General features: G+C 43.9%; 1 protein-coding gene across 2 annotated transcripts in view; it reads left to right on the plus strand.

The window, feature by feature from the left end:
• Positions 1-25774, plus strand: part of LOC147692501 (cytochrome P450 2G1-like) — a 591635-nt gene that overhangs the window by 403497 nt on the left and 162364 nt on the right. For both annotated transcript variants that reach the window (XM_086938711.1, XM_086938712.1), the window contains exon 7: positions 156-285. In XM_086938711.1, coding sequence (XP_086794837.1) covers positions 156-285 — 130 coding nt within the window. The remainder of the gene's footprint in view (positions 1-155; positions 286-25774) is intronic.

Genomic DNA, 25774 nt, shown 5'->3' on the forward strand with positions numbered 1-25774 from the left:
TCTAGCCCAAGTTTCCTGTGAGGCCACTATATCACGCTCTTTTAGCTTTTGAAGCCAAATCGGGTCTTCCTGGATGATTGTAAAACGTGTATGGCTTTGTAGCCGAGATAAAATTACTACTACTATATAATTATTCGGTTGTTTTATATTTGCAGAAAGAGCCTTGGTTCAGTAATGAAAATCTGGTGGCTTCAACCTTTAACATGTTTACTGCTGGGACAGAAACTACGACAGGCAGCATCCAGTTCAGCCTCCTGGTGATGGTAAAATACTCACAAATTCAATGTAAGAGACACACAAACTATCTCAGTACAGCCAGTTGGTTATGGTAAAATACCTGCATGTCTTGAGCAACAGATCTCAATTCCTAATAAGACAATTGTGGTGATGGTAAATACATATGTGTTCTTTTTTAATTCTGCCAAGAATTTTCCATAATAAGAAACAAAGTGTCATGTATATACTATCTAATGTATGTTTACATCTGTAATAACTGATAAAAACACCACCAAAGGGGAAACAGCCCTCATCAGTGTGTCCACATATGAACAATGATAAACACCTGCACAACCACAAACTAAAAAGCCATCAAATAAAGGAAAGTTATAGAGAATGAACCAATGTTATTTATTCCTAAATTGGCCAGCACAATCTAACTTGCAACAAGAAAGACTGGTCTAGGATTATTCTGCTTGAGGTTTGCTGTTAATGGATGTCATTATGGGCCCAATGTAGGTAATTCATATTTACCGACTCTTAAATACCGAATTTTACCGATTCGGTATTTAAGAGTCGGTAAATATGAAGGGGGAGATGTAGGTAATTCGAATTGAAGAATTACTGAATCGGTAGGATTCGATATTTACCGATTCGGTAAATACCGAATCGGTATTGCCCATTGATTCCTATGGGCCATGAAGCCCATAGGAATCAATGGGCAATACTGATTCGGTATTTACCGAATCGGTAAATACCGAATCCTGCAAGGGTGCAGGGGGTGTCACTTTGACACCCTCTAGCACCCCAATTCCGGACGTGTGTGCCATGTGGCACACAGACATGCCCTGAGGGCATGTCTGTGTGTCACATTGCACAGGTGTACATGCACAGATGTGCATGCACACCTGAATTCGGTATTTTACCACCCAATTGGATTGGGTGGTAAAATATCTATTCTTAAGGGCCTGTGACACTCTTAGGAGTGTCACCTACATGTGGATTTACCGAATCGGTAAAATAACGGATTCGGTATTTTACAGAATCGGTAAATTTACCGAATCGGTAAATTTACTAATTCTGTAAAATGATGGCCCCTACATGCCAAATCCTGAATACCGGTCGGTAACGGCCGAAATCGGCAATTACCGACCGGTATTTTCTCTCCTACAGCTGGCCCTAGATATTTTGTGCTTGAATTAATGGTGTAGGGTTTCATTTTGAAGCATGTTTTAAATCTGATCTAAAAACTTCATATTTGAACTTGTTTCAGTATTTACTTTTGCCACTGATAGGTGGAATGGCTGGCTCATAAGAATCTTGGCCAGTATTTATCAATACATTTACCAACAGACACAGAATGAGTAAAACTCTAAAACATCAACTCCCTTTTTAACAAGTCAGCATTGATAGTAGGTCAACCGCCAAATACACCAAGCTTTAAACCTTCATTCCAAGAGAGGCAGTGACAGGTACTTTTGAAAAGAATGCTGTCAGCATGCACATGGGATAGTGGTGAAAATATGGTACAATTCTTTCCATTTACCAACACATTTCAAAGCTACAAGGTGTGAAGTTGTTATGTATAATACCTTCAACTAATTCTGGTCTGTTAAAAAGTCAGAACTGACAAAGTGAAGCATTTACCTGGCAGGCACTCAGCAGCAATGAATGGCAACACAACAGCAGCACTACTACCTTAATGTAGTCAGGCAAAGAGTGCAGTAAAGCAGTGGCAAACATGATTAAAGCCTCATGTTTTGGTACTTCCGAATGCAGGGCTACAAATCAATTTGTTGTAAATCAAAATGTTGAAGGATTCACAAGGTATTATGCTGGTGGCAGGATTGACCAGTACTACAATGTCACAATATTCGGTAAGGAGGAGGCGAATGACCCCTAACTGTGTATTAGAATGTGTTTTATTGAAACATTTGAATATAGCACTCTGACATTTGAATCCATTAATAGCCCCATGAACCAGACAGGGTCATGACACAGTGAGTATGAGAGGTAATGAGATGTGAGTGTGAGTGAGAGTGCAATACACGGACTTTGTATGTTAAAGACAGTTCAACATATGTCCATTGTGCACACTGCTTTTGGGAAAACGCTGCATAACATGCATTAGTTCTCCTTTAAGTTAAATATGTGTTTGATAACAATTACTGCAAATACAACATATTTTGTAAACACTAGAAAAACTGGGCTTTGTCTTTTCCAGGTTAGGTTGCTGAATAAGCCATGAAAACCACTGATTTCAAAAGGTTTGGAAAACATTGAGAAAACACCAGTAAAATCCACAAAGAATAAACACTGAAAATTGGACAGCCTAGACATGTACAAAGTACACAGGCAAAATGAGCTAACTGCCATTTAAAAAGTCTTTAGTTATGGGGTTTCGATGATGCTCCAGTGAAGATTTAGGCCATTATCTCTAAACCAGAACTACACTTTTGGCAGAGTTCAGATATTTACAATTAAGATAAAGATAAACAAATACTAAAAGGGCTTTTTAAATGATATACTCCTACTGTATAATCTGATGAACAGTTTCTGAATGTATTTTTCAAGGGCCAATCATAATCAGCATGAGGAGAGGTTAAGCAAAGGTTAGAAGGGGTAAGATGGAATGAGGAAGGAAAGGAAAAAGGAATGGAAGGGCATATGATAGTTAATGGCCCAATGGTAGGTACCCAATGCTCATCTATAATCTGAACAATTCACACTTCAGGATGCTGTAACATTTATGCAAAGTGATTGAAATTGTGTTTAATAAGTGGTGAGAAGGGGACGGGGAAAAGGGTAGAAAAGGAAGAAGTAAAGAAAAGTAGAATTACTCTCCAATGGTTTAATGGTGCATGATTAGCAAATGCCCAAGGCACATAAATATCTCTAAAATTGGAACTTTCCTAGTTTCATTGAAGAGGAAATCAAACATTTTATCAGAGACAATGAGACAATTATAATATGAAAATTCCTTTATAACTAACTCTACCAGTAAGAAGTAATGACACAAAGGCTTTATGATGTTACCTGTTTTTAGAAAGCAACCTCTTCTGTAGCAAATGTGTAGCTTCAGGGATGTAATATTTCACCAAATGGTTTGATAGTATCCAACATGCCACCGACACCAACGCAACTGAGGAGCCAGACAGGGAAGATAAACGGATTGTATACCTATCCCAAAGAGCTCTCTCCAGCATTGAGACTAAAGTTCTTAAGAAAGGTATGGGCTTTGTATCCACACCAAAGAAGGATAGATTCCAAATGAATTGCAAGTTACACCATTTTTTCCGCAAAATCCGCTTAAGATCCTTTTTCCTTGACAAACCTGCACCGCAACAACTAGATTCAGTTTTACATACCCCTTCTAGGTTTACACCCTCAGCTGGGCTGATACCTAATGAACTTTTGACCTTTCAACAGGTGGTACTAAAAGAAGTTGACAAATGCACTGAGGGACCCACGTTTCAAACATGTTTAACTGTGAGCTAGAGGCAATAAAATCACTTGCCAATGACACCCAGATTGCGATAAAGCGAGCAGATAAGGGGGAGCATTTGTAATCATGTCCACTGGTGATTACAATACTGAATGTCTTCATCAGCTGGTCAATTGGACCTACTACATACTGATCAACCTTGATGTGAGGGAGATTGAGTACTCAGATCTCTGCATTGGTATCCTCTGCTGAGACCGAAGGATGGATTGTCAAGAATGAGGATGATTTCCTGTTCGAAACCAGCCCCAGAATCCCGTACTTCTAAATCCTCTCAAAAATTAACAAAGGAATTACCCCCTCTCCATGCAAACCCATTGTGTCAGGGATAGGTTCACTTTTGGAACCTCTTTGAAAATTTTGTGATCGCTTCTTTCAGCCACCAGTAACCAAAACACCATCATTCCTAAAAGACACCAGGGACATACATAATTTAATTGAACAGACCAACAACACTAACCAGACTGACCTGTTGGTGATTTTAAACTTAGAGGCCCTGAACACCAACATCCCCCACCTTGCCACCCTGGAGGTGGTTTAAAATACCCTACTATCTGAAGAATGGGTATGTACCACACAATGAGTTTCATCATAGAATGTGCCATATTGCGTCTCACAGAGAATTTCTTCCAATATGAGGACCAAATATACCACCATCCCAGGGTACCTCTATGGGAAGCATGTTTATCCCAAGTCTGGCCTGCCTCTACATGGCCAGCTTAAAAAAAAACCAGATCCTGTATACAACCAACCTGTACACTGCCAATATTTTACTTTGGTGCAAATATATATACGATATTCTGATATTCTGGAAAGAAGACAGAATTAAGTGTGAGAATGTTTGCAACTGGCTGAATGCACTCAATCCCTACTTAAAGTTCACGAAGAACATCTCAGACAAGTAACTCCCCTTTTTAGATCTCCTGAACACCATCATGGAGGGCAGACAGAAACAGTCTGCTTTTATACAGCAGTCACCGCCAAAAAAAGTGCTGAGGGACAACATCCCATTTGGTCAATTTCTGTGGCTCCACCACAATAACAAAAAACACAGTTGATGAACAGAATGTAGAACAATGTCATACATTCACCCCAGTACAAGGATCTGGGCCTAAATCCATCGTTTTTTTGCACTCCACACCACCCTGGTCCAGACCGAACTACCAAGCCATGTCTTTCCCAGACCTGAATCAAACGATGGATTTAGGGCCAGATCCTTGTACTAGGGTGAATGTATGACATTGTTCTACATTCTGTCCATCAACTGTGTTTTTTGCAATTTTCACCCAGAGTGGGCTGGGTATACTCAGACGTGAGTCCCAGGCTCTCCACACCACTGGAGTCAAGCTATCCAGGCTGATGAAGGCTGATAGCCAGAAACCGGTCCTTGGATGCTTGATTCCGTTCTGGGAAAGACATGGCTTGGTAGTTCGGACTGGACTGTTCCCATGAGGCACAGGGTCAGAGCTGATTTGCATATAGCCAGTGTCTAACCCAGGGTGGTGTGGAGGGCAAAAAAACTATGGATTTAGGCCCAGATCCTTGTACTAGGGTGAATGTATGACATTGTTCTACATTCTGTCCATCAACTGTGTTTTTTGCAATTTCCACCACAATAACAGCACCACACAAGACTTTGAGGTACAAGTACAATATCTGGCCAAGAATCTGGTGGCACAGGACTATCCACCACATGGTGTGAAAACAGCATGCAAGAGGTCAAGAAATAACAATGGGGCAGCCCTGCTGGAACCATGTACCCACACACAGGAAGATGTGATAACACGTGTCACCACATTCACACCCAGTTTCAGCAAGATACAAAAATTCATCAGAAAACATTGGGTTATCCTTGAGATCTGACATTTCCCAGACACAGGTTTGCCTATAAATGCACAAGCAATTTAAAAGACATGATTGTCCACACAAGACCACGGCAACCAACTAGATCTGCACAAGGCCCCCTGTGGGATCTTTGCCCAGATTTGGGGTCACTTTCCCTGTAGGTCATGTTCGGTCTGTTCCCTCACTGAAGCCACTAAGGAAATCAGGCTTGACACAACACACATTTGGATCCAAAAGATACACAGAAACTGTAATCCCAAAAAGTGTGTCTTTATCATCACATGTTCATGTAACAAACAATATATTGGGATGATAACCAGATCTGTCAAGGTGAGAATCATGGAACACTGCAGCAACAGCCACTGCAAGCAACTGACCACTAAAATGAGCACATCCTTTATCATCCTAAATCCCACCCCTGGCAATACTTATTGGACTATACTAGAAGCCCACCAACATATAAGCAAGGGCGCACTGTTCCGAAGAGAGCAGAATTTGATATTCTACATCTCGTCTCGACCCATAAGGTCGGCCTCATTGATGATATACCATGTAGTGAATTGGATGACTGACCTCCTGCTCCACTACTACCTTGTGATGCACCTTAGTTGGCCACCTATGGACTGAGACATCTAACATACATTGGGCCAGATATACAACTCTTTTTTTGTGGTCGCAAAATGTTATTCAACCCTTTTGCAACAGCAAAAAATGGTGGGGGTTTGTACCAACGCTATTTTGCGAGTCACAGACTCGAACAATAATGTTTGCGACTCTCTATTAAGAAGTGGGGTGCCAAGGGCGTCCCTTCCTAATAGTGAGTCCAACTAGTATGTACCATTGTTTTGAAATCACATTTGCAGTCGCAAAACATTTACTTCAAGTAGGTGGTAAACTATTTGCAAACAGGAAAGGATCTCCAGGTGACCCCTTCCCCTTTGTGAATGGGTGCTAAAATATTTTTAAGAGCAGGCAGTGGTCCCAGGGACCACTGCCTGCCCTTAAAAAATGAAACTCAAAAGTTTCATTTTTTTCTTTTTTAAATGCATTCATTTATTCATTTTCCTTTAAGAAAAACGGGCTGCATTTAAAAAAAAAACTGCTTTATTGAAAGAGCAGTCACCGACATGGTAGTCTGCTGAACCCAGCAGGCCATCATCCCTGTAAGTGCTAGCCATTCCCAATGGGGTCGCAAATTAATTTTGTCACATGTAAATTGATGAGGCATGCAATTTGCGACCCCATTGGGAATCGCAAAAAGTGTCTGAGACACTGTTGTGCATTGCATTTTGCGAATCGCAAATTGCGAGTCGCAAAGCGACGCACTTTGCAAGTCGCAAAATGTAAGCGTTGTACATCTGGCCTCTTATGTTCTATTTGATTTCAATGCACAATATACCTATGTTTACTGTAATTTTGATTTTGGTTGGTTGTCCTCCGAAACAAACACTGTTTGCCCTGACTCATATGATTACTGAAGTCAGTGGTACACAATGACACTTGGAGTATTGGTTTATACTGATCCTTTCTTCCAGTGAAGAAATCCCCTTCCTTGTTATTATATTGTCTGTTTAATGAGTTGCTGATATGATGCCTGTTAGACCTGGCCCTTTTGACAGGGTTATCTCCATTTTGCCTCCTATTTTTCTGACCCTGTTTTTGTTGGCTATAGGATTCTGGGCTCTTTACCACTGCTGGCCAGTGCTAAAGTGCATATGCTCTGTGTATAAATTGTGACAATTATTAGCATATTTGATTTACTGGTAAGTCCCTACTAAAGTGCACAGTGTGTGCCAGGCCCTGTAAATCAAATGCTACTAGTGGGCTTCCAGCACTGGTTGTGCCGCCCACATGAGTAGCCCTGTAAATATATCTCATACCTACCACTGTTGTGTCTGCACACGCAGTTGTGAACTGCCATGTTGTTTAGACAATTGCACCTGCTTGCCAGGCCCAAACTTTCCCTTTCCGTACATGTTAGGCACCCCTAAGGTAGGCCCAAGGTACCCACATGGGCAGGGTGCAGTGTATGTGAAAGGTAGGACATGTGCTAGTGTATGTGACATGTCCTGATAGTGAAATACTGTGCATTTCATTTTTCACTGTTGAAAGGCTATCTGTCCCATAGGCTTATCATTGGAGTTGCACTGTAACAATTTTACACATGTAATTTGCAATAGGGACAAGATAGGAAAATTAAATTTAGACTCTCTGAACTCAGAATGTATTAATGCACCTTTTGGTGAAGGTGTTTTTTTTAATCCTGTCTTTGAAAATGCCACTTTTAGTAAGTGAGCATTTTCTTACTTTACCATTCTGTGTGCCTCTGCCTGTTTGTGTATTCAGTGTCTGGTGTGTGAGTGACAAGAGCTCAGATGTGAATTCACTCTAGACAGTCACTGGGGGTTGAGGTGTGCCCTGCCTTGCCTGTGTGGCTCATTGCATGTCTAAATTGATCTGGGCTGCATTTAGAGTAGTGGGAGGAGTTGTGATTACACTTGAATAGGCTGTGTCTCAATTTGCACAATGCAGACTCCGCCCCCTGTGGTCATACTGCACCAGTGGGGGAAGAACTGGTTTGGACTGGGGTAAGAGACCCTTGTCACAAACAGAACAAAGACATTTCGGGGTGTAAGTATTACACTTAAAACCCCAAGACTTTAGAATACTTCAAGGAACAAAAGGACCCTGCCAAGAAAAAGAGCTGAAGAGCTGTAAGGAGGAGTACTGCCCTTTGCTGTGTGCTGTGTGGGGTTGGTCTGCAGTTGCTGCTTCTGTCTGTGGTGGAGGAAAAGGACTGATTCATTTTGCCCTGCTGTGGTATCCTGATTGTGAAGAATCTCCAAAGGCCTGTGTGTGCTGGCCTCCTGTTTTGGGAAATGTCAGGGACATAAAAGATTCCCAGAAAAGATCCTTGCTGGATCTTTAAGTGACCTGCCTGGTAAGGACAGCTGGAGGAGTTGTGTGAGGAGCTCTGTCCTTAATTGGTGTAGGGTAGGACGGCCTGTAGTGGTTGTCCCTGTCTGAAGCAGGAGAAGGAATGTACTTTGCCCCCTTTTCTTTGTAAGAAGAATGCTGTAAAATAAGCTGAGTGTGAAAGTGCATGAAGAGCACTGTGTGCTGCAGAAAGCACGTGCGGAGCACTATGTAAAGCATGCTCCAGTGCTGGAAAAGCACTTCCTATGATTTCCAGCCCATGGTAGGCGCTTCTATACTTTATTAAAGGAGAGGTGAGCAGCGCGCGGTGACGTGGGCTTCTCCTACTAAAAATAAAGGAAGCGCGGGCTGCTCGTCCCAGGGCCGCACCACAGAAGACCCCCGTCAGGAGGAGCCGCGAGGTACGCAGAAGGAAGGATGGCGGGGCCTGCCAGTGACTGGAAGTCGGAGACAGTCCTATCGACACCCCGAGGGAATGGTGGTGCATGCAGCGCTCCTGTTAGGAGGTGGAGCATTTGGCAGCCAGATGAGACTAGGGCTGGCGAGGCCCCATTATGCTGCAGCCTCAACAGGAGGGGAGGGTTCCGAGAGGTCTCCCCAGGTGTCTGTCTCCTTTGTTTTCTGAGCGGGGAAGAGGGGGGTTGGAGAGAACAGGTAAGGTGTTGTTTGCTCCTGGACCCCCTCCACAAAGCTCCCACTTGCGGCCGGTGCCCAGGCCGAGACAGGCCACTTCATTTGCTCCTTGCACGGGTGAGCCAGCCAGACCTCCCCGCTTCTAATGGCAGCCTGAAAGGAGCATGGCCATCGAACCCCTGATAGAGGCTCAGAGGCATTTGGGCCCACACTAGTGTGTTAATCACTGTATTACAGGGATTAGGAGCGCAGAGGCTGCTCCTGGGGTAATGGTGATACGTGCAAATGAAAATAATGTTGTGTACAATATGTTTTACCTGGGGAGCAAGGTGGCCTTGTGCGTGGCAACTTATGTGAACAACTTATGACAGGATGAGGATGGCCTAATGGTGACAAAGTGATCATGATGCATATATTATGACCAACCTGCCCTATGACAAAGTGGTGATGGTTTATGATCCATGTGAAGGAATGACAAGTGTCTAGTGGTACAGTGATACATGTAATGATGGTCTTGACCTTATGTGCATCTTTGTGACAAGCGCCTAGTGGTGCAGTGTTTTATGTGGTTATGGTCCTATGTGGTTTATCTGTCTTCTTTATGACAAGCGCCTAGTGGGGCAACCAATTATGTTATGTGGTCTAAATGTGTTTCATATGCTACTCAGTGATTTATGGTCTAATGTGCCTTGTGTATGTGTAAGTATTACAAAGGCTATTTTTATATGACCTTGTGTGCAGTCTCTTTTGTGGTGCACCAAGTGCAGTGGTCTTCAAATGTTTTTATGTCCCCCTCCAGTGGGAAAAAAGTCATCGGACCCCCCTCAGAATTATTCACAATTGTTTTATTAAATTGGCAATGTTTAAATAGGTCTATACGTATTTAAAAATTGTAGTTAAGTTCTGTTACTGTTTTAAAAATGCAATCATATACATGATTGCCAAACATACTGTTTTGGTCTGGCAGGCCTCACTAACATGTACAAGTATACACATTGTGACTATCAGAAATGGGGGTGGAGAGTTTGAAGAATATTTGCAGTCCCTTCCCTTTTGACACCTTCCAGACAGGATATAAATAGCAAAAGATATTAGTGATGGCCCATTTCAGTGCTGCTTGGTGGCGCTCATTTTTTCATCTTAAACAAAACACTGTTATCAGTATAATGCTTCTTTTTGGTCAGAGCCTCGTGCCCCCCTGGGATCACTTGAGACCCCACTCAGTTTGAAGACCCCTGGCCTAGTGTGTTACTGGTGAGTGTGTGTGTAGTGCAAATGCTTTACACATTGCCTCTGGGATAAGCCTGACTGCTCTACCAAGCTACCAAGGGGGTGAGCAGGGGTTATCTTGGGTGTGTAACTTCCTTACCCTGACTAGAGTGGTGAGTTCTGGCTGGCTTTGGCACATGCCCTAGCCAACCAGAAACCCCATTTCTAACAATGTTTGATTTGAAGCCACTGCCATGACAGGCAATCCCTCACCTGTGGCTCCTGTAATTTGGCATTCACAACATCTACCGACCCACACAGGGCTTATGATGTGGATATCTAGGTACAATGACCTCAGTTTGTCACCCTACTGACATTACTCTTTTGGGTTGAGGCAACATTGTCCCTCCCTAACATCGCGCCCTCACCTAATATAGCGCCCATTTCTCCATGAAGTACCTCTCTTGAGTGTACTTTTATTTTATATTTAGAGTGGTTAAATATTAAGAAGTTATTCTCACATCCACTGTTACCCCCTGTCCCTGTAATGACTTCGTAGCAAGGTAGAGGCTTCCACCTAACCCTTCCAAGTGGTATTCCACCCTCTTCCAATATGGTGACCGCACCAGGCCGCCTTCCGATTGCACAGGCTTCGCGTTCCAGGCGTTACGGGCAGGCGCAACTGCTCACAGCTGCAACTAATATCCCCAAGTACTTATTCCTGCCTCGTTTTCCGGACCCTGACCTCTGAGGTGGCAGAGACTAGGTAGGTTTGCATCCTCACTTTTCAGAAGGACACAGTAAGTATTATTGACTCTCCCTGCTTTGGAGACTCAGCCTAACCGCTCTTGAAGCCTCTTCCGAAACCTCTATTCAAAAGCTAACCACATTTAAAAATTCCTGTTCACAGTTGTGTCTTCAGCCAACTAAAATTTAGCTTGGTACCTACATTCACGAGGAGGCCCTCTACCTTCCCTAATTGGGTGGATGTAACCTAACAACGCTGTGCTTCTTTCTATTATTTTATGGTGACTTCATGTGTGTCATTTTGTTTGTTTGGTTTTAAGCGGTCTTCACACTTGCGATCTTGGTGCCTTTACTATAAAGGACTGACTCACAAGCACATGTTTTTTTTTTCAACAGCCGTACTCCTTCAGCTGCCTATTACTCAACTTTATGGTATCTGTCTAAACTGTTTTTATATTTCCACTACAGGTCGTTGTTTTACCATCACTAAACGTATAAATCTTTCTACTTCAATGTGATGATAGTAATTGGATAAATACATATTAATAAAGATAATATTCGCAATCACTCTGTAGATTCACTGTGAGCTCAAAAGCATCGAACGCATTATGCATGGTGATTAATCAGCCCACAGGATAGAGATCATGCAGCAGAATACATACCCTGTCTCGCCATTGGTCACCGGCCATAGTTTGAGCTATTTGCACAAAGAGTCTCATGCGTAACCCTGGGCATAATACTCTGCACCACTCATGGAGTTTGAAGAGTTTTAACAACTCCGCCTTTTGCGTAGAACACTAAGTTGCAGAAAAACTCTGCATTCCGCAGCTGAGCGGAGGTTTTTTTGTTTGCGTGCACAAAATGCGTTTTTGCGCATGCAGGAGCAACTTACCAGGTGCCTGTGATTGCTGATGAGATTTCCCAAGCCGCTCCGGAGCGCCACGAGATTTGCTAGGTGGCCGCATGGTCCTGCGAGAATTTACGATTGTGAAAACGTCATTCGGACGTGCCAACGGACTTCTGGCTGAATATGTGTGAAGAATGCGATCCCGAACACGCAGAATCTAATGCAGCTGCAATCTGGAGACGGTTCTCTCAAGCAACATCAAAACCTTCTTGAAATGACAATTTGGATTAAAAAAACACCTCAAATTGACATTTGGCTGTACTTTTTTGTGCTAGGAGTCCTTTTTCTTTTCTAACTTTTTTTTAAGAGGAAGGAAGTGCCCCAGAGGCTCCAACTTCCTCTTCCTGTTTAGAAAGCTCCCCCCAGTGCTTTGTCCATCTCCTGGTCACTTTTCAATTGGATTTGGAGCTGGAAGTATCACTCTTTGTGTGTGCTGCATCATATATCATTGGATTTGATTGAGGACTTTTGAATTTGAGATTTCACAAGTAAGTTGGGAAATTGGTGTTTGTTTGATTGGGGCCATGCACCTAGATTTATTAGTACTTTCCTTTTTTATTGATTGTGGTGGGTTCATTGTTTTTTAAATGTATTGTGGTGGATGGCTTGTAGCATCAGTAGGGGCCTAGTTGTTTCTTTGTAAGTAATAGTTCTTCTTTTATAAAGGAAACATGTTGCACAGTTCACTCCGTTTTCTCCAACTTTTGAAAACAATTTGCAATATTTATTTATTATACTATGTAGCCCTTTAATCTGACAATAGGCCCAGAGCTACTCATGGGTGCATGAAACAACTATTTATGTGGTGTTTGTTGAATTAAACATCATTGAGAGCATGGACTGCATTGTATTAAAATAACAAAATTTGATTTTTGGGGTGTTCACTTTTTAATTTTTTTCATGTGTGTTAAATCAAATGCCTTTGTTGGATGTGTTTGGTTGTAGCTTGCAAACTTTTTTTAGCCCTGTAGATTTTCGTTTTTGGCATTGTTGCATAAAGAAGATGTGTTGTTTAGCATGCCTCCTTTGTCTGGCGCTTTCTCTGTCTGGTTGATGAGAGTTTCTAGATGGTTGAGTCAATATGGATGTATCGGTTTGTGAGCGAGTCTGTGACTGGTATAATGAGTAAGTGATGTATGTGCCTTTTTTATTGCTCTTCCTGTTCTTGGGCTGATGTTACATGAATTAGTTATAGTCCTCATTCAATGAAGTATGGATTTTGTTCTTTGCATATTTGACAGATATTTTTCTATAAATACAAATAATAACAAAATAATTTAAATATAATTAGCTGTTCTGTGGGCATTTGCTATTTTTGGAACTGTTTGGTCTTCTACATTATTGGGAACCACCCTTTCATGTTGTTATATACATGTCTCCTTTGTCTGGCCAGTGTGTGAGTGTGTTTGTAACAGTGGGGCATGATTTGCCTTGACCAAGTCTCAAACTTGTGTCCATGGGCCATTCTGCAAAGTCTGTGTCCAACCATATAAGCCTGCTTGAGTTCATTGTTTTCCAGGCCTCCTGCTTGTTGTTGTTGTGTTGTGAATGACCATGTGGCTGTCCACCATTTTGTGGAGGCAGTTAGTGTGCTTTTGCCGTAGGCCTCCATGACTTTCCTTTGTTCCTCTTGACTTATTGCTTCTTGTGGTAGCCTGGCCATGTGGCTGGTGGCTATTTTGTGAAGGTAGCCAGTGTGCTTTAACCATAGGCCTGCATTGTCTGTCTTCCCTCTGTAGGCTTATTACTTGTTTTTGCCGGCCATGTGGCTGGTGGCCATTTTGTGGAGGCAGTTAGTGTGCTTTTGCCATAGTCCTGCATGTCTTTCCTTTGTTCCTCTTGGCTTATTGCTTCTTGTTGTGGAAGCCTGGCCTTGTGGCTGAAGGCCATTTTGTGAAAGCAGACAGTGTGCTTTTGCCATAGGCCGGCATTGTCTTCCCTTTTGTAGCCTTATTATTGCTTGTTGTTGTGGCCTGGCCATGTGGCTGGTGGCCATTATTTGAAGGCAGCCAGTGTGCTTCTGCCATAAGCCTGCATGCCTTGCATGGCCATGTCCTCTTGCTGGTTGTTGTTTTGCATGCAATTTTGTCTTTTATTCAGCAAAATATGTAGCACAGTTCACTACATTTTCTCCATGTTTTTAATAAATTTGCAATATTGATTTGAATTGATTCACTATGTGGTATAGTCTGCCAATGGGTTTTCCAACTAATACTAGGCCCAGAACTACTCATGGGTGCATTAAACGGTTACTGTGGTGCCTGTTGAATTTAAAAACATAATTTAGGGCATGGGTAGCACTGGATTAAAAATACAAAAAAAATGTGTGTGGTATTTTTATTTCACCACGTTTTTTTCATGTGTGTTGTTAAGTTACTTGTTGGATGTGTGTGGTTGTAACTTGCAATCCTTTTTAGCCCTGTGGATTTTCGTTTCTGGCATTGTTGCATTAAAGATGTGTTGTTTAGCATGCCTCATTTGTCTGGCCAGTGTGTGAGTGTGCTTGAAATGTGGCTCATCATTTACCTTGGCAGAGTCTCCCCATGTGGCCAGGGTCACTTTGGAAAGTCTGTGTCCATCCATACTCCATTATAGGCCTGCTTGAGTTCATTGTTTTCCAGGCCATCTGCTTGTTGTTGTTGTGTGACCTGTGGCTGGTGGCCATTTTGTGGAGGCAGTTAGTGTGCTTTTGCCATATAGGCCTGCATGTCTGCCTTCCCTTTGTTCCCCTTAGCTTAATGCTTCCACTGTCATTTGTCAGCTTCAGCTCCTTGAGTGATGCACACTGCCAAACTGTTACATTTGTATTTTTGTTGTTCTTCTTTCCTATCTTTCCTGAGTGTACTACTGTAGTATACACAGTAACACAGACCACCATGAAAGCCCTTGTTGTTGTTGTCAAAGTCTCACAAATGGTTGCACTGTAGTGTTAATTGTTTTAATAACTGAGTTAATAATATAATAACACTAACAAGTGTGACCACATACACTAAATGATATTATATTTGTTTGTACTAGTAATTGAACCACAACAATGCCCCTTTTCACTGATGTTCGTCTTGCTTCTTTACTTTAGGTGCACAACAGCGGAGGAGACAACATCCACCATTGTGCTGCCAAACAGAAGGCCTGGACCCTGCGCACAGCCTCACGTGACATGTGACCACAGACAAGCATCTCTTCAACTTGTGCCACTGCATGCTAACTGACATCTTCAAGATGGTCCCAAAGAAAGGTACCAGGTCCAGTATCAAGAAAGGTGCCAGTGAGAAGAAGAAGGCACTGCCACTTACCACCACTGGTTTTTCTCCCAAGACCTTTTTTGGGGAACCAAATATTGCGCCTGCAGCAGCGGTGTCCGGGGAGCAATCTGGGAGCAGCACCCCCACATCAGTGGATCCACCCCACCAACCTAGGCCCAAGCCCATGTCTGTCCCAGAGGCAGCCAGTCTAATCATGACCACGGCCACAAGCAGTAATGTTGAAATTGACTTATTGTTATCTCAAAGTAGTACCCAATCAAATTTGCAGGAAACTCAGTTAAGTGGGCAACATTAGCCACAACCACCCCCAATAGTAGTTGTTCCTCCCAAAGTAGGGGCAGTTCAGGAGATCGAGCTTCCTGCTGAGGAAGAAGAAGAGCAAGCCACTCTTTCAGAAGATCCATTGTATTTCAGATCTCCAGCAAGGAAAAGGAGGATTAGTCCATAAACTTCTTCTGCAAGCCCCCCTTCTGATGAGCTAGACACAGCTTGGATCCCACCTCAGTCCTCAGTCTGAGAGTGAGAAATGTCACGCGGCGAGGGGAAAGGAAGGATCGAGAAAGCCTTAGAGCTATGGATGTAGATGTAGAAGAGGAGGATGATGATGATGAGCCAGCCATCACAGACATTAGCCCCGCGCCAGTGGAAACCAACATTACCTCATCCCAAATTACTGTGAGGGATGTGGCATGGATACAACCTACACAGATACCACCAACAGCACCTACAGCTGCCATATTTACAAAGTCCCGGCAACGACCTACATTCACCACAACAACCACCTCAGTAGAAGTAGGTACTGCAGAGAGTCAAACGTCACACCCACCTACCAGTTCAACCAAAATTGGAAGTGGCACCAGCAGCGTCAGAAAGTTGGCCTCCCCAGTTTGGGACTTATGAGGGTTATTGATCTCTGGTTGGTATAAAACGTCAAAGGAATATAGTTGGAGTTGGACAGCCCATCACTCTATGTGCGGTGGCTCATTTCTGGCCATTCCAGCAAAGAGAGAGATCAACGGCTTGTGGTCAGTTACCACCTGGCACTTTTGCCCACAGAGATACAAGTGAAAGGGCATGCAGGTCTATCGAATCACCAGAGCCTCACGCTCAAACGGGGCATACTGCGTCTCTGTGTCAGAGAGGACCCTTATGGCATAAGTAGTGGGGACCCACAATACCTCCTGTTTCTTCTGCAGTAGGACCACTGGGCTTGCATCCAATACCAACTCGGTTCTGCATTTGGGGTCAAAGTATGCCATCTTGGCTTCCTCAAGAAGTGCTCCCTTCACCATTCTGAATGCTTTGTCAGTCCTGTTGTCCCATGTCCAAGGGCAGTCACACCTGGTCAGAGCTCAGAGGTGTTCCGATAGGGTAGCCAGGTTGGGGTGAACCACCCACAGTAATTGACCCATCCCTATGAAACTTCTCACCTCCAAAGTGTTTTGTGGGACAGCTAATGTGCGTATTGCATCTACCTTCTACAATTTGTTGCTCGAGATGCGGTATCCTAATGCAGTAAAAAGGGGGACCCCCTCTGAAAGACAATTTGACGGTTAGGGAGAAGAGGGGAAGAAAAGTATACAAACACAACAAGATAATCTCCCTCAAGACCTAAATTCTTCTCAATGGATTTAATCCACCTATATCCAGTGAGCACCCCAACCAAATAGGTAACCCACTTACACAAAATCTAACAACAATAGTAAAAATATATTTATTTTATTTCATTTCTTTTATCAAAAATGTTTTCATTAATTATACATATTTTTTAAATACTTATTTTCATTTTCAACATAAATTCTAAATACATAAATCAACACAACACAATAAATGCAAATAAATAATGAACCCAGGTAGAGAAAAACCATACAACTTCACAACAACCATTCAAAACCTACTCACACACACCCAGACACACCATCACATTCATAACATATCTGGGGCACACAGCTACAGAATAGCAATGTAGTTGGAAAGACCAAAGACAAGAACTGCAAGGATGCAGGATGGTCTCAAGACAATGGTCGATGCGTTTCGGTGGCTGAGAGATGTAATGCCACCTTCATCAGGACCTGCCAGATATAGTGCCAGGGCCACTCCACCTGGGAAAGAAATACCACCACAAGGACAGTTCCAAATGTCTTATATTTCACTACAGACTGCTGTTTCTAAGTGATAAGTCTGAAGATCAGACGCTTCTTAACCAGTTGATAACAAGCACCACTCTCAAAATCCTGAGGCAATTCAACACTGTTTCGTTGTTTTAATTCTTCTAGTAGATACTCCAAAGGGTATTACTCCTGGAAAAAGTCTTCAGAGGGAATCTATATAACAACCGTCCATCAGTGGGCAAAAATTCTCATGCGTGGGGCATCAATATTCATAAAGAGAGCCTAAGTAGTGCAAGGAGCCTAGATTGCCCCAAATCCTCCAACGTATCGCCTGCTTCTAAGTTTGCCGGTTGTCTAAGTTTAACTTTTGGCTGTGCAGGGGACCAGCATAACTGACGGCACGTCTAATCTTCACGGCGACCTCGAGAAGCGGTATCCAAAGAACTCCACAGTGCTAGTATAGAATGAGCACTTCTGTCTGTGAAGGGTAAACCCACAGCCCACCAGTCTTTTCAAGGTGGCCCTCAGCCTCCTGGGGTGATCCTCAACTGTGTCAGAATAAATCATGTTCAGCACACTGACCAACCCTGATAGGGTTTCTCTGATAATGTCTTGGAAGACCTCTGCAGTGGATGAGATTCCAAACTTCAGGCGTTTGTATCTGAGGAGGCCCATGTGGGATGAAAACGTGATGATATATCTGCTCGCCTCCTCGAGCTGGTGAAAGTTGAGAGTAGAGCAATTGAATGTGGTTGTGTAGAAGTGTACGTGAGAGAGATGCGTGTTAGGTTAAATGAATGAAAGGAATGAAAGAAGGGAGGTATGAAGACGTGTTAAACCAAGGCTGAAAGTATTAGGCAGATCGGTTTTGGGAACCACGTGAGCAGGGGATAGAAAAACTGAGGAATGGTTTATTGTCCCGTCAGTTAAAGGATGCATACAATTAATGTGACGAAAACGCATGAGTAATTACAGAGTATATTTGAAGTTCTGTTTATTAATTTGTTATGACACCAAGCGGTCCTATTGTTAATATTGGCTGTTTCGTTTGTTATTATAGTGACCCGTGACGAAGGGCACCAGTGGCCCGAAATGCATTGGGTTTTGTTTAAATAAACAACACTGCCTTAGACGAAATTGCTTCATTCGGGTTTTTGCAAGAGGTTCGGATGGCCCAGCTTAAGCATAAGAAAACTAGAAAATTGGCAAGCATCACACCACGTGTGGAGGAAACATGTTGGAAAAAGAACTGAACTAAAATGTTTATTTTATGGGTGACATGTGGAATAATTGGATGAATTTGGAACAACTAGATGACAGCCCATGTGGGCGCTCTTAGCTGTGCGTTTGGAGGGGGAGAGATCTATCCCCAAATAGAGTACACGCTGTATTGCCTTCTTCGGGAGTCACATGTCTACTACACACAATCTTATTGCTCCCAGTCATTTGGATTTAGGAGCAATCACAAGAAGTGATACCCAGGGGGTTGGTCCAGTCACTTTTCCAATTACTCTCAGTTGCTCGAACTGCTCAAGTTCTTTTTCTACGAGTGGACCCTTATGTGTCGGAGGGCTATAGGTTTGACTATTATGTCAATGTGGAGCTTTATTGTTTGGGCTTTAAGGCATCCTAGGCCTTGTAACTGTTGTGGGAACTCCTCAAGGATGTTTCTTGCATGTGAGTTCTACACCTGCTGGTCAAAGGAAACCAAGCCTAAGTCCTCTGCTGTATGGCATCCAAGGAGGGTGTCTGTATCTCTTTTGGTCACATGAAACCTAGCTTGCATTGTCTGCCCTTCACTTTCGGCTTTCACACCAATTACTCCTCCCAGGGGTAGCTGTACTGTTCCCTCATAAGTGAAGATTCTATCCTTGGTGGGTGCCAATTTTGGTTGCAGCTTGAGCTTGCGGAACTGTGTAGAGCCATCACGATCACTGATGTGCCCGTGCTGATGAGGGCGGTGATTTGGGTTTCACTGGCCTGCACCATGTACAACGGTGGGGGCATTCTCCAGTGGTTTTCTCTTCCCGCAAAGGACACTATGAAGACGTCATCATTGCCATCCTCCTCAGGGTGACCCATGGACTCCGGCCGCCATGCCGAGTGCCACTCCTCCTAGTTGTCAAGGGAGAGCTGGTGGAAGCTAGGATACCCTTGCCTCTGGTATCCTGTGCTTTTGCCCGGCCCGCCACTGCAGCTCACCTTCGTGAAGAGGTTCATAATGCCACACTTCAAGCAGGATTTCCCTTGCTCTGGGCACACATCGGGTGCCCGATGCATCTGTCCACAGTTTCTGCACACTTTATCATGTTGTTTGGTAGTGACTGAGCCGTGTTGCCTGGAGGGTGCGGTTGAATGGCATCAATCTTTTTCATCATTGACCTTGACTGCCCAGGCCCCAGTCAGCAGGACAGTGCCACTTGCTAGTGCCATTTGCATGTCCTCAGCCCTACTGTCTACCATTTCATGGGAGCTTGTCAAAATCAGGATATTGTCAAGGGAAATGCTAGGTTGACGGAGAATGAGCTTAGCGTGCAAAAATGTAACCCTGGATCAGTTGGGCTTTGATCTCATCTGGCTGTTCAATGCCAGCGCATGTGCTTGCCAGCTTGCACAGGCACGCATAAAAGACACCCACTGAAGTTGTCTTCTGACTGGTGGGCTTGACGCAATACGAACCTCTCATAATTGGGGTTGAGTTGAGGATCAAAATGCATATTGGGGAGCCATGGTGGCAGCATCAAGGTCACCGACTCTGTCTGTGTTGGTGAGGTGCTCAGATAGATCATACAACTCTGGGCCGCCCATGTGGATCATCATGGACCTCTTCAGCGCTACATTGGTCTCACATGTGGCACGAAAATAGTGGTTGAGGTGCCCTATAAATTGACACCATCATGGAGTGGCTGTAGCAGGGTCAATGAGCTGGCTAAACGGGGGCAGCAACAAGATAGGAGTATGCGCGCACCTTTGGGGCACAGGTGGTGCTGCATCTTGCTGCTGGTTCAACGTACTAGTTCTTTGCAATGCCCAGCTATTAGTCAGTACTTCAAACTTGCACAAAGATTGATTTCAACCCTTTAGTCCACATTTTATTTCTTGATATTCCTTTATTTTGTCGTATGCACACAAAAGAGAAACACCGCACCAGTGCTTTGTTGCACTGTCAGTGATGCGTTCCGACTCCCAACTCCCCTGACAAAGGGCCTTATGGCAAGTATCCAGTCCATGTCTCCCAGCACTGAGTGCAGGCGTCGATGCTCCACCCCTGGTATAGAAAGACAATGGTCCTCAAACCAATCCTTAATCAGCATACATTAAATTACGTTATTTACACATTTCAGAGCTGGATGTGCAGCAGCCAAATGTACGTGGAAAATACTGAGTTTATTCCGTTGAATAGTGGTGTTATTCTTCTTAATTTCAAAATACACAATAACAATTTTATCAAAGGTTGCTCCAAGGGGAACGTGCAAAGGAGAGAGTGCTCAAAAAGTGGTTGTTGGGAAAATAATTCCCGGGGTAGAGTGAAAAGGATTTGGAAAGGTTAGAAGTGAGATTGATTCAGCATATCAATCTTAATGGCCTGGCCCAAAGTATTTTACATGGTCTATTTACATCATTTTTACAATCACAGATTTTTATCATGTGAGGCACGTCAGGGATTGGTGTTGGTAGGGTCCAGGTGAAGGGGTATATGGTTGTTGATGTTTCGACTCGGCTTGTGGCACGTAGGATGGTTAGAACCTTGGCCTGCAAGTCTTCCTCAGGACAGGTGCCTCAGGACAGGGGGGCAAAGGGGCAACCAACTAGTGGTTCACATGATAACAATATGTACTTTTTAAGCACTCTCCCCTTTGCCCGTTCCCCTTAGAGCAACCTTTTATAAAATTGTTATTGTGTATTTTGAAATTAAGAAGAATAACACCTAAACGGAATAAACTCAATATTTTCCGTGTACATTTGGCTGATGCACATCATTTTCTTCTTTTTCCCTGTAGGATTTGTTTTCTACTCAAAGAGCGTGATAAACAATTTGCTCTCAAATGTGTAAATAACGTAATTGAATTTACTCTGATTAAGAATTGGTTTGAGGACCATTGTCTTTCTATACCAAATTGTACCCAGGTCCACAAACTACTATTGGGTTACCCCCTTACTTGTAATGGAGTACAACAGCAACACAGGCAGTCTCGCCATTACTTGGGATAGATGGGGGTGGGGGCAGGTCTCGAGTCGGGGGTAAACGCAGGTACACGGCGTCCCCCCACTATTTTCACAGGGTCGGCGCTGTCCCCTCTGCCAAGAAGTTGGGCCCCACCAAAATATGCTGAGCTTGTGCCAGTGTAACTTTCAGACACCGGGACACATTCTGTAGCACCTGCACATTGCCTGCTTTCCATTCCCACCAGCAACGTGCAGGCAACGAGGGAGTCTTTTTTCACCTCCAGTTGGGCCAAAGTTAAGGGGCCATCCGGCCTCCTTTTGTTTGTATACACTGACTGGGGGCCGCCTGGAACCTTACATTTAAATGTAAATGCCACAGAAGGCAACAAAGGCACACAGCTTGCCTTTTCTTCACAGGTACTGAAGAGAGGCATGCTTTTGCCTTTGTTCTGTCCCTGTATATAAAATGCAGACACTGTGAAAGCAGCGTGCATGCGTTGCTCTCGTCATACGAGAGCTTCTTGGAATCAATACAGATTCCAAAGCTCTCTGAGGCGGAGTTGAAGCCCCGCCCATCTTTTTAATTGGTTTGCGTCATCTTGCATGCAATATGCTGGCTTCTGATTGTAAAGGAGGCTTCTTAGTCCCTCCTTGTTGCCACCTTGTCTCCTTTTGGTCCCCCCCACCAAGATTTGATCTTTTACCGTGGCAGTACACACACTGCTTCATTAGTCTGTGTGCACTTTTTTCTTTACATTCGGCTTTGGCAAAGTCAGCCGCGTGTTTATTTTCGCATTGCGCTTTCACTTTAAGCGCGATGCGAAAATCAACTTGCGGCTGACTGCGTTACCGAGCTTGTTTTTTATTTCAGCCACGCCAACCATGCAGGATGATTTACTGATCAATTTACTGATCTCAGCAGTCTCAGCAGCGGCACCCCAAGCAACACAGCAGCAGCAGCCGACAGAGGTGGGCTCCGAAGCGCCGTGGGTCCCCCTGAGCCTGGTACCCCCGGAGGAGAGCGGCTGCGCGCAGCACAGCAAGGACAAGATGCAGATGGAGTCCCTGCTGCTGCCTGGCCTGGGCTTCCAGCAGCAGCACGGGGTGCCATCCCTGTCCCCTTCATTCGGCAGCACCTGGTCCACGGGCTCTAACGCGGTGGAGGAGAACAGCAGCTTCTTCCAAGGGGTGCCCCCGGTGAACGGGGCCCTGCTCTTTCAGAACTTCCCGCACCTCAACCCGGTGTTCAGCGGTGGCTTGTCCCCGCAGTTCAGCCTGGCGCAGCAGCACCACCACCACCTCAGCAGCAGCCGCCCCTGCAGCAGAGAAGGTCCCCCGGGAGCCCCAACCCCGGAGGGCCGTACGCCCCCAGATAAACGCCTACAACCACCAGCCCATCATGGCCAGCAAGCCCTCCACCACGTCCAGCTGGAACACCAGCAGCCACCAGAGCGCCGCCTGGAGCAGCCAGTCCAACCCCTTAGGTAGTGTCCCCGCCGGCCGGGACCCCCCCAGGGTCGTGAACGTCAGGGTGGGTGTCGGCGTGGGGGTACCTTCCCCGCTGCACCCCATCTTACCCTTGAAGAAACCCTTCTCCAGCAATGTCATTGCGCCTCCTAAGTTTCCAAGAGCCGCCCCGCTCTCCTTCAAATCCTGGGTGGAAGAGAATGCTTTCATGACGGAGAATGGCACCCCCTTACTGCCTTTCCAGGTAACCATGCGCCTCGTGATCCTCACAACTTTTCGTGGTAGACGAGCAGTTAGCTAGCTGCAATGTTAACCATTTTTTTGCGTGGTTATATTTTAATGCTGGATGCCCTTAGATATCAATGTGGTAGTGTTTTCCACGTATTTTGCTCTTAAAAGGAGGATAGACAGAGAGCAATTTAAAAAATGGAAGAAAGGCATGCTTCCATTGTCTATTTAGCGAATTACATTTTTGTCACTGTTTCCTACTTGTGCTTGTTTTTTGGAGTTCCACCATTGCTTGTAAAGGATACAGCAGAACAACAACTTTGATTTTTCACTCCGTAATTATAATGCTGTAGTCTGTCTTTCACTCTCTTTTAAAAGTGCTCAGTGTGCTAGTTCGAAACACCATGTTTCCCTTTCTCAGTATGCTTCATCCCTATTTTATTTGATCATGCCAAGATCTGCCCTTATGACTGTTTGTCAGTTATGTTATTTTCTTGTGTAATCAATACAATATTCACATTCGTCTCCAGTGTCACAGGACATTTTATTGTAGCAAAAGAGTTGAGTAATAGTTCAAACCTGCCCCTCCCAGATTGGTACATTGCCAGGCTCTCAGTCCATTAGCATTTGCTTGATTTGTACGCATGGCTAGGCATTTGGTAAGTGTTATAAAAAATGGCTGAGTTTAATTTTCCTCTAAGGAGAATTTGGCTCACTTTGCTCATAGTCAATATACTTTGAGGAGAAAGCATTGGTTTTAGGACTGTGGTAGCATTGAAAATTGTTAACAGCCTACGTACATTCTTTTTACCTTACTGTGTTGCATAAAATGTTCAATGCATGTAGTGCAAGCTTAGCTACAGTGTGTCAATATGGGTGGTTTATAGAGGGTAATACAGAAGAATGGTTTTGGGATACTGAATCTAGAGAATAAAGAGGAACATTTCTAGTGGATTCAAAAACTGTTCTGGGTCATGGTTTACAGGGGCCTTTTGAGGTATTGAGTAGTGACGGGGATGGGTAGGAGTAGGAACACTTTGGGGTTATTCGACATCCAGTTGATTACTCCTTTGCCTTGTATTGCTTTTAAGAAACGATTTTCAGCTCCTTGCAGACTTCCTCAAGGTATGGAACTGTGCACATCTGGTCTGGGATTGCATTTCAGATACTAAGGTCTTGTGGATATAAACTGGTTGCATTATGTTGTGACCTAATCCTTTCTAGAAGATATGTTTATTTTTTATTTAAATCAGATTCTTGGAAAATGGTGTATCCAAGATTCTTATTTGATTTTTGTTAGACATTATGTACCATGAGATTCTTGCTGCCGGTGCTTGGCGTTCTGTTGTTGGTGTGCTGCGGCCTGCCACCCTCCAGTGGACAGAAGAAGAAGGAAGTGAGTGAGTGAGGAGGGGAATTCAGCCTCCTGGCACTGAGCTCTGACAGCTTAAGACCCGGAAGTGATGGTCTCAAGGCACTGCGTCAATACAAGGTGCTCCAGGGCACTTGCTTACGTGAGTGATCTCTGTGGTACACCCTACTAAAAGCTCCAGGGTGCTCTCTGCATGAGCTCCATTGCTCTGGCTATCAGTTGGGCTGTCTGCACTGGATGCATTTCCGCTGCAGCATAGTGCTTGGTATGTTTTACATGCAAGCGCTCCAAATTGTGTTTAGAAAATGGTGTGATTTTACCTTTTTCCCCTCTTGAAACTTTTTTCACTCCAATGCAAGTTAATGGACAAAATACCTATCATGTAGTACATTTCCTTAATCTTCCTCACGGGTGTCCCCAAATGTCATTTATTTATACCAATAACGTGGTTCTGTTGTCCTTGTGACAGTCAGTAATTTATCTAATGCTTGCCTTGATCGTCTGTTGCCAGGTGGTCTAGCATGTCATTAAGCCATGTCTGATTTGGTACTAACTGGCGTCTTTGTACACATTTGCTTAAATTTGTGCATGCTAGAGTTTTACCCACTGAATTGCTTTAACCATTAGGTGGACTCTTAAAACTAGCATAATTCAATGGTACATTTAGGAACCAGGTTTTTAAACCCAGGGGCGCCAGGGGCACGCCCAAAGTCTTCGGATTCACCTGTCTTGGTATACAGAGACACAGAATACTTCTGGGTGGCGTCAAAGACCAAATTTATTAGCTGCAGCTAGTAACAGTGTTCCTAGAAGTACATCATGGTGTAAATTCTCAGGAGACTGCTCAATTTTGTAAGGCAAAACATCTCTTTTTATACACAATATTCACAAACATACACCCACTGCGCAAAATCTAACCAATAAGGTACATTCTCAAACAAAGTATCACATGACGAAAAGCTCAGTTTGCAATAACCCAACCCAAAGTTAGTTATTAGGAATGTCCCAAATTCAATCTCCACAAGCCGGACAAACCCATAATTGAAAGCACAATGCATGTAATAAAGGAGCATAGAAAAGGAAACAATGACAGATAACGAGCAAGATAAGGCATGTCTAAGGAGACTAAAAGTTAACGATGTCCTGAACATTGATTGGCAATCTCAGACA

This window comes from Lissotriton vulgaris, chromosome 9, assembly GCF_964263255.1.
Source record: "Lissotriton vulgaris chromosome 9, aLisVul1.2, whole genome shotgun sequence".
Taxonomy (NCBI): domain Eukaryota; kingdom Metazoa; phylum Chordata; class Amphibia; order Caudata; family Salamandridae; genus Lissotriton; species Lissotriton vulgaris.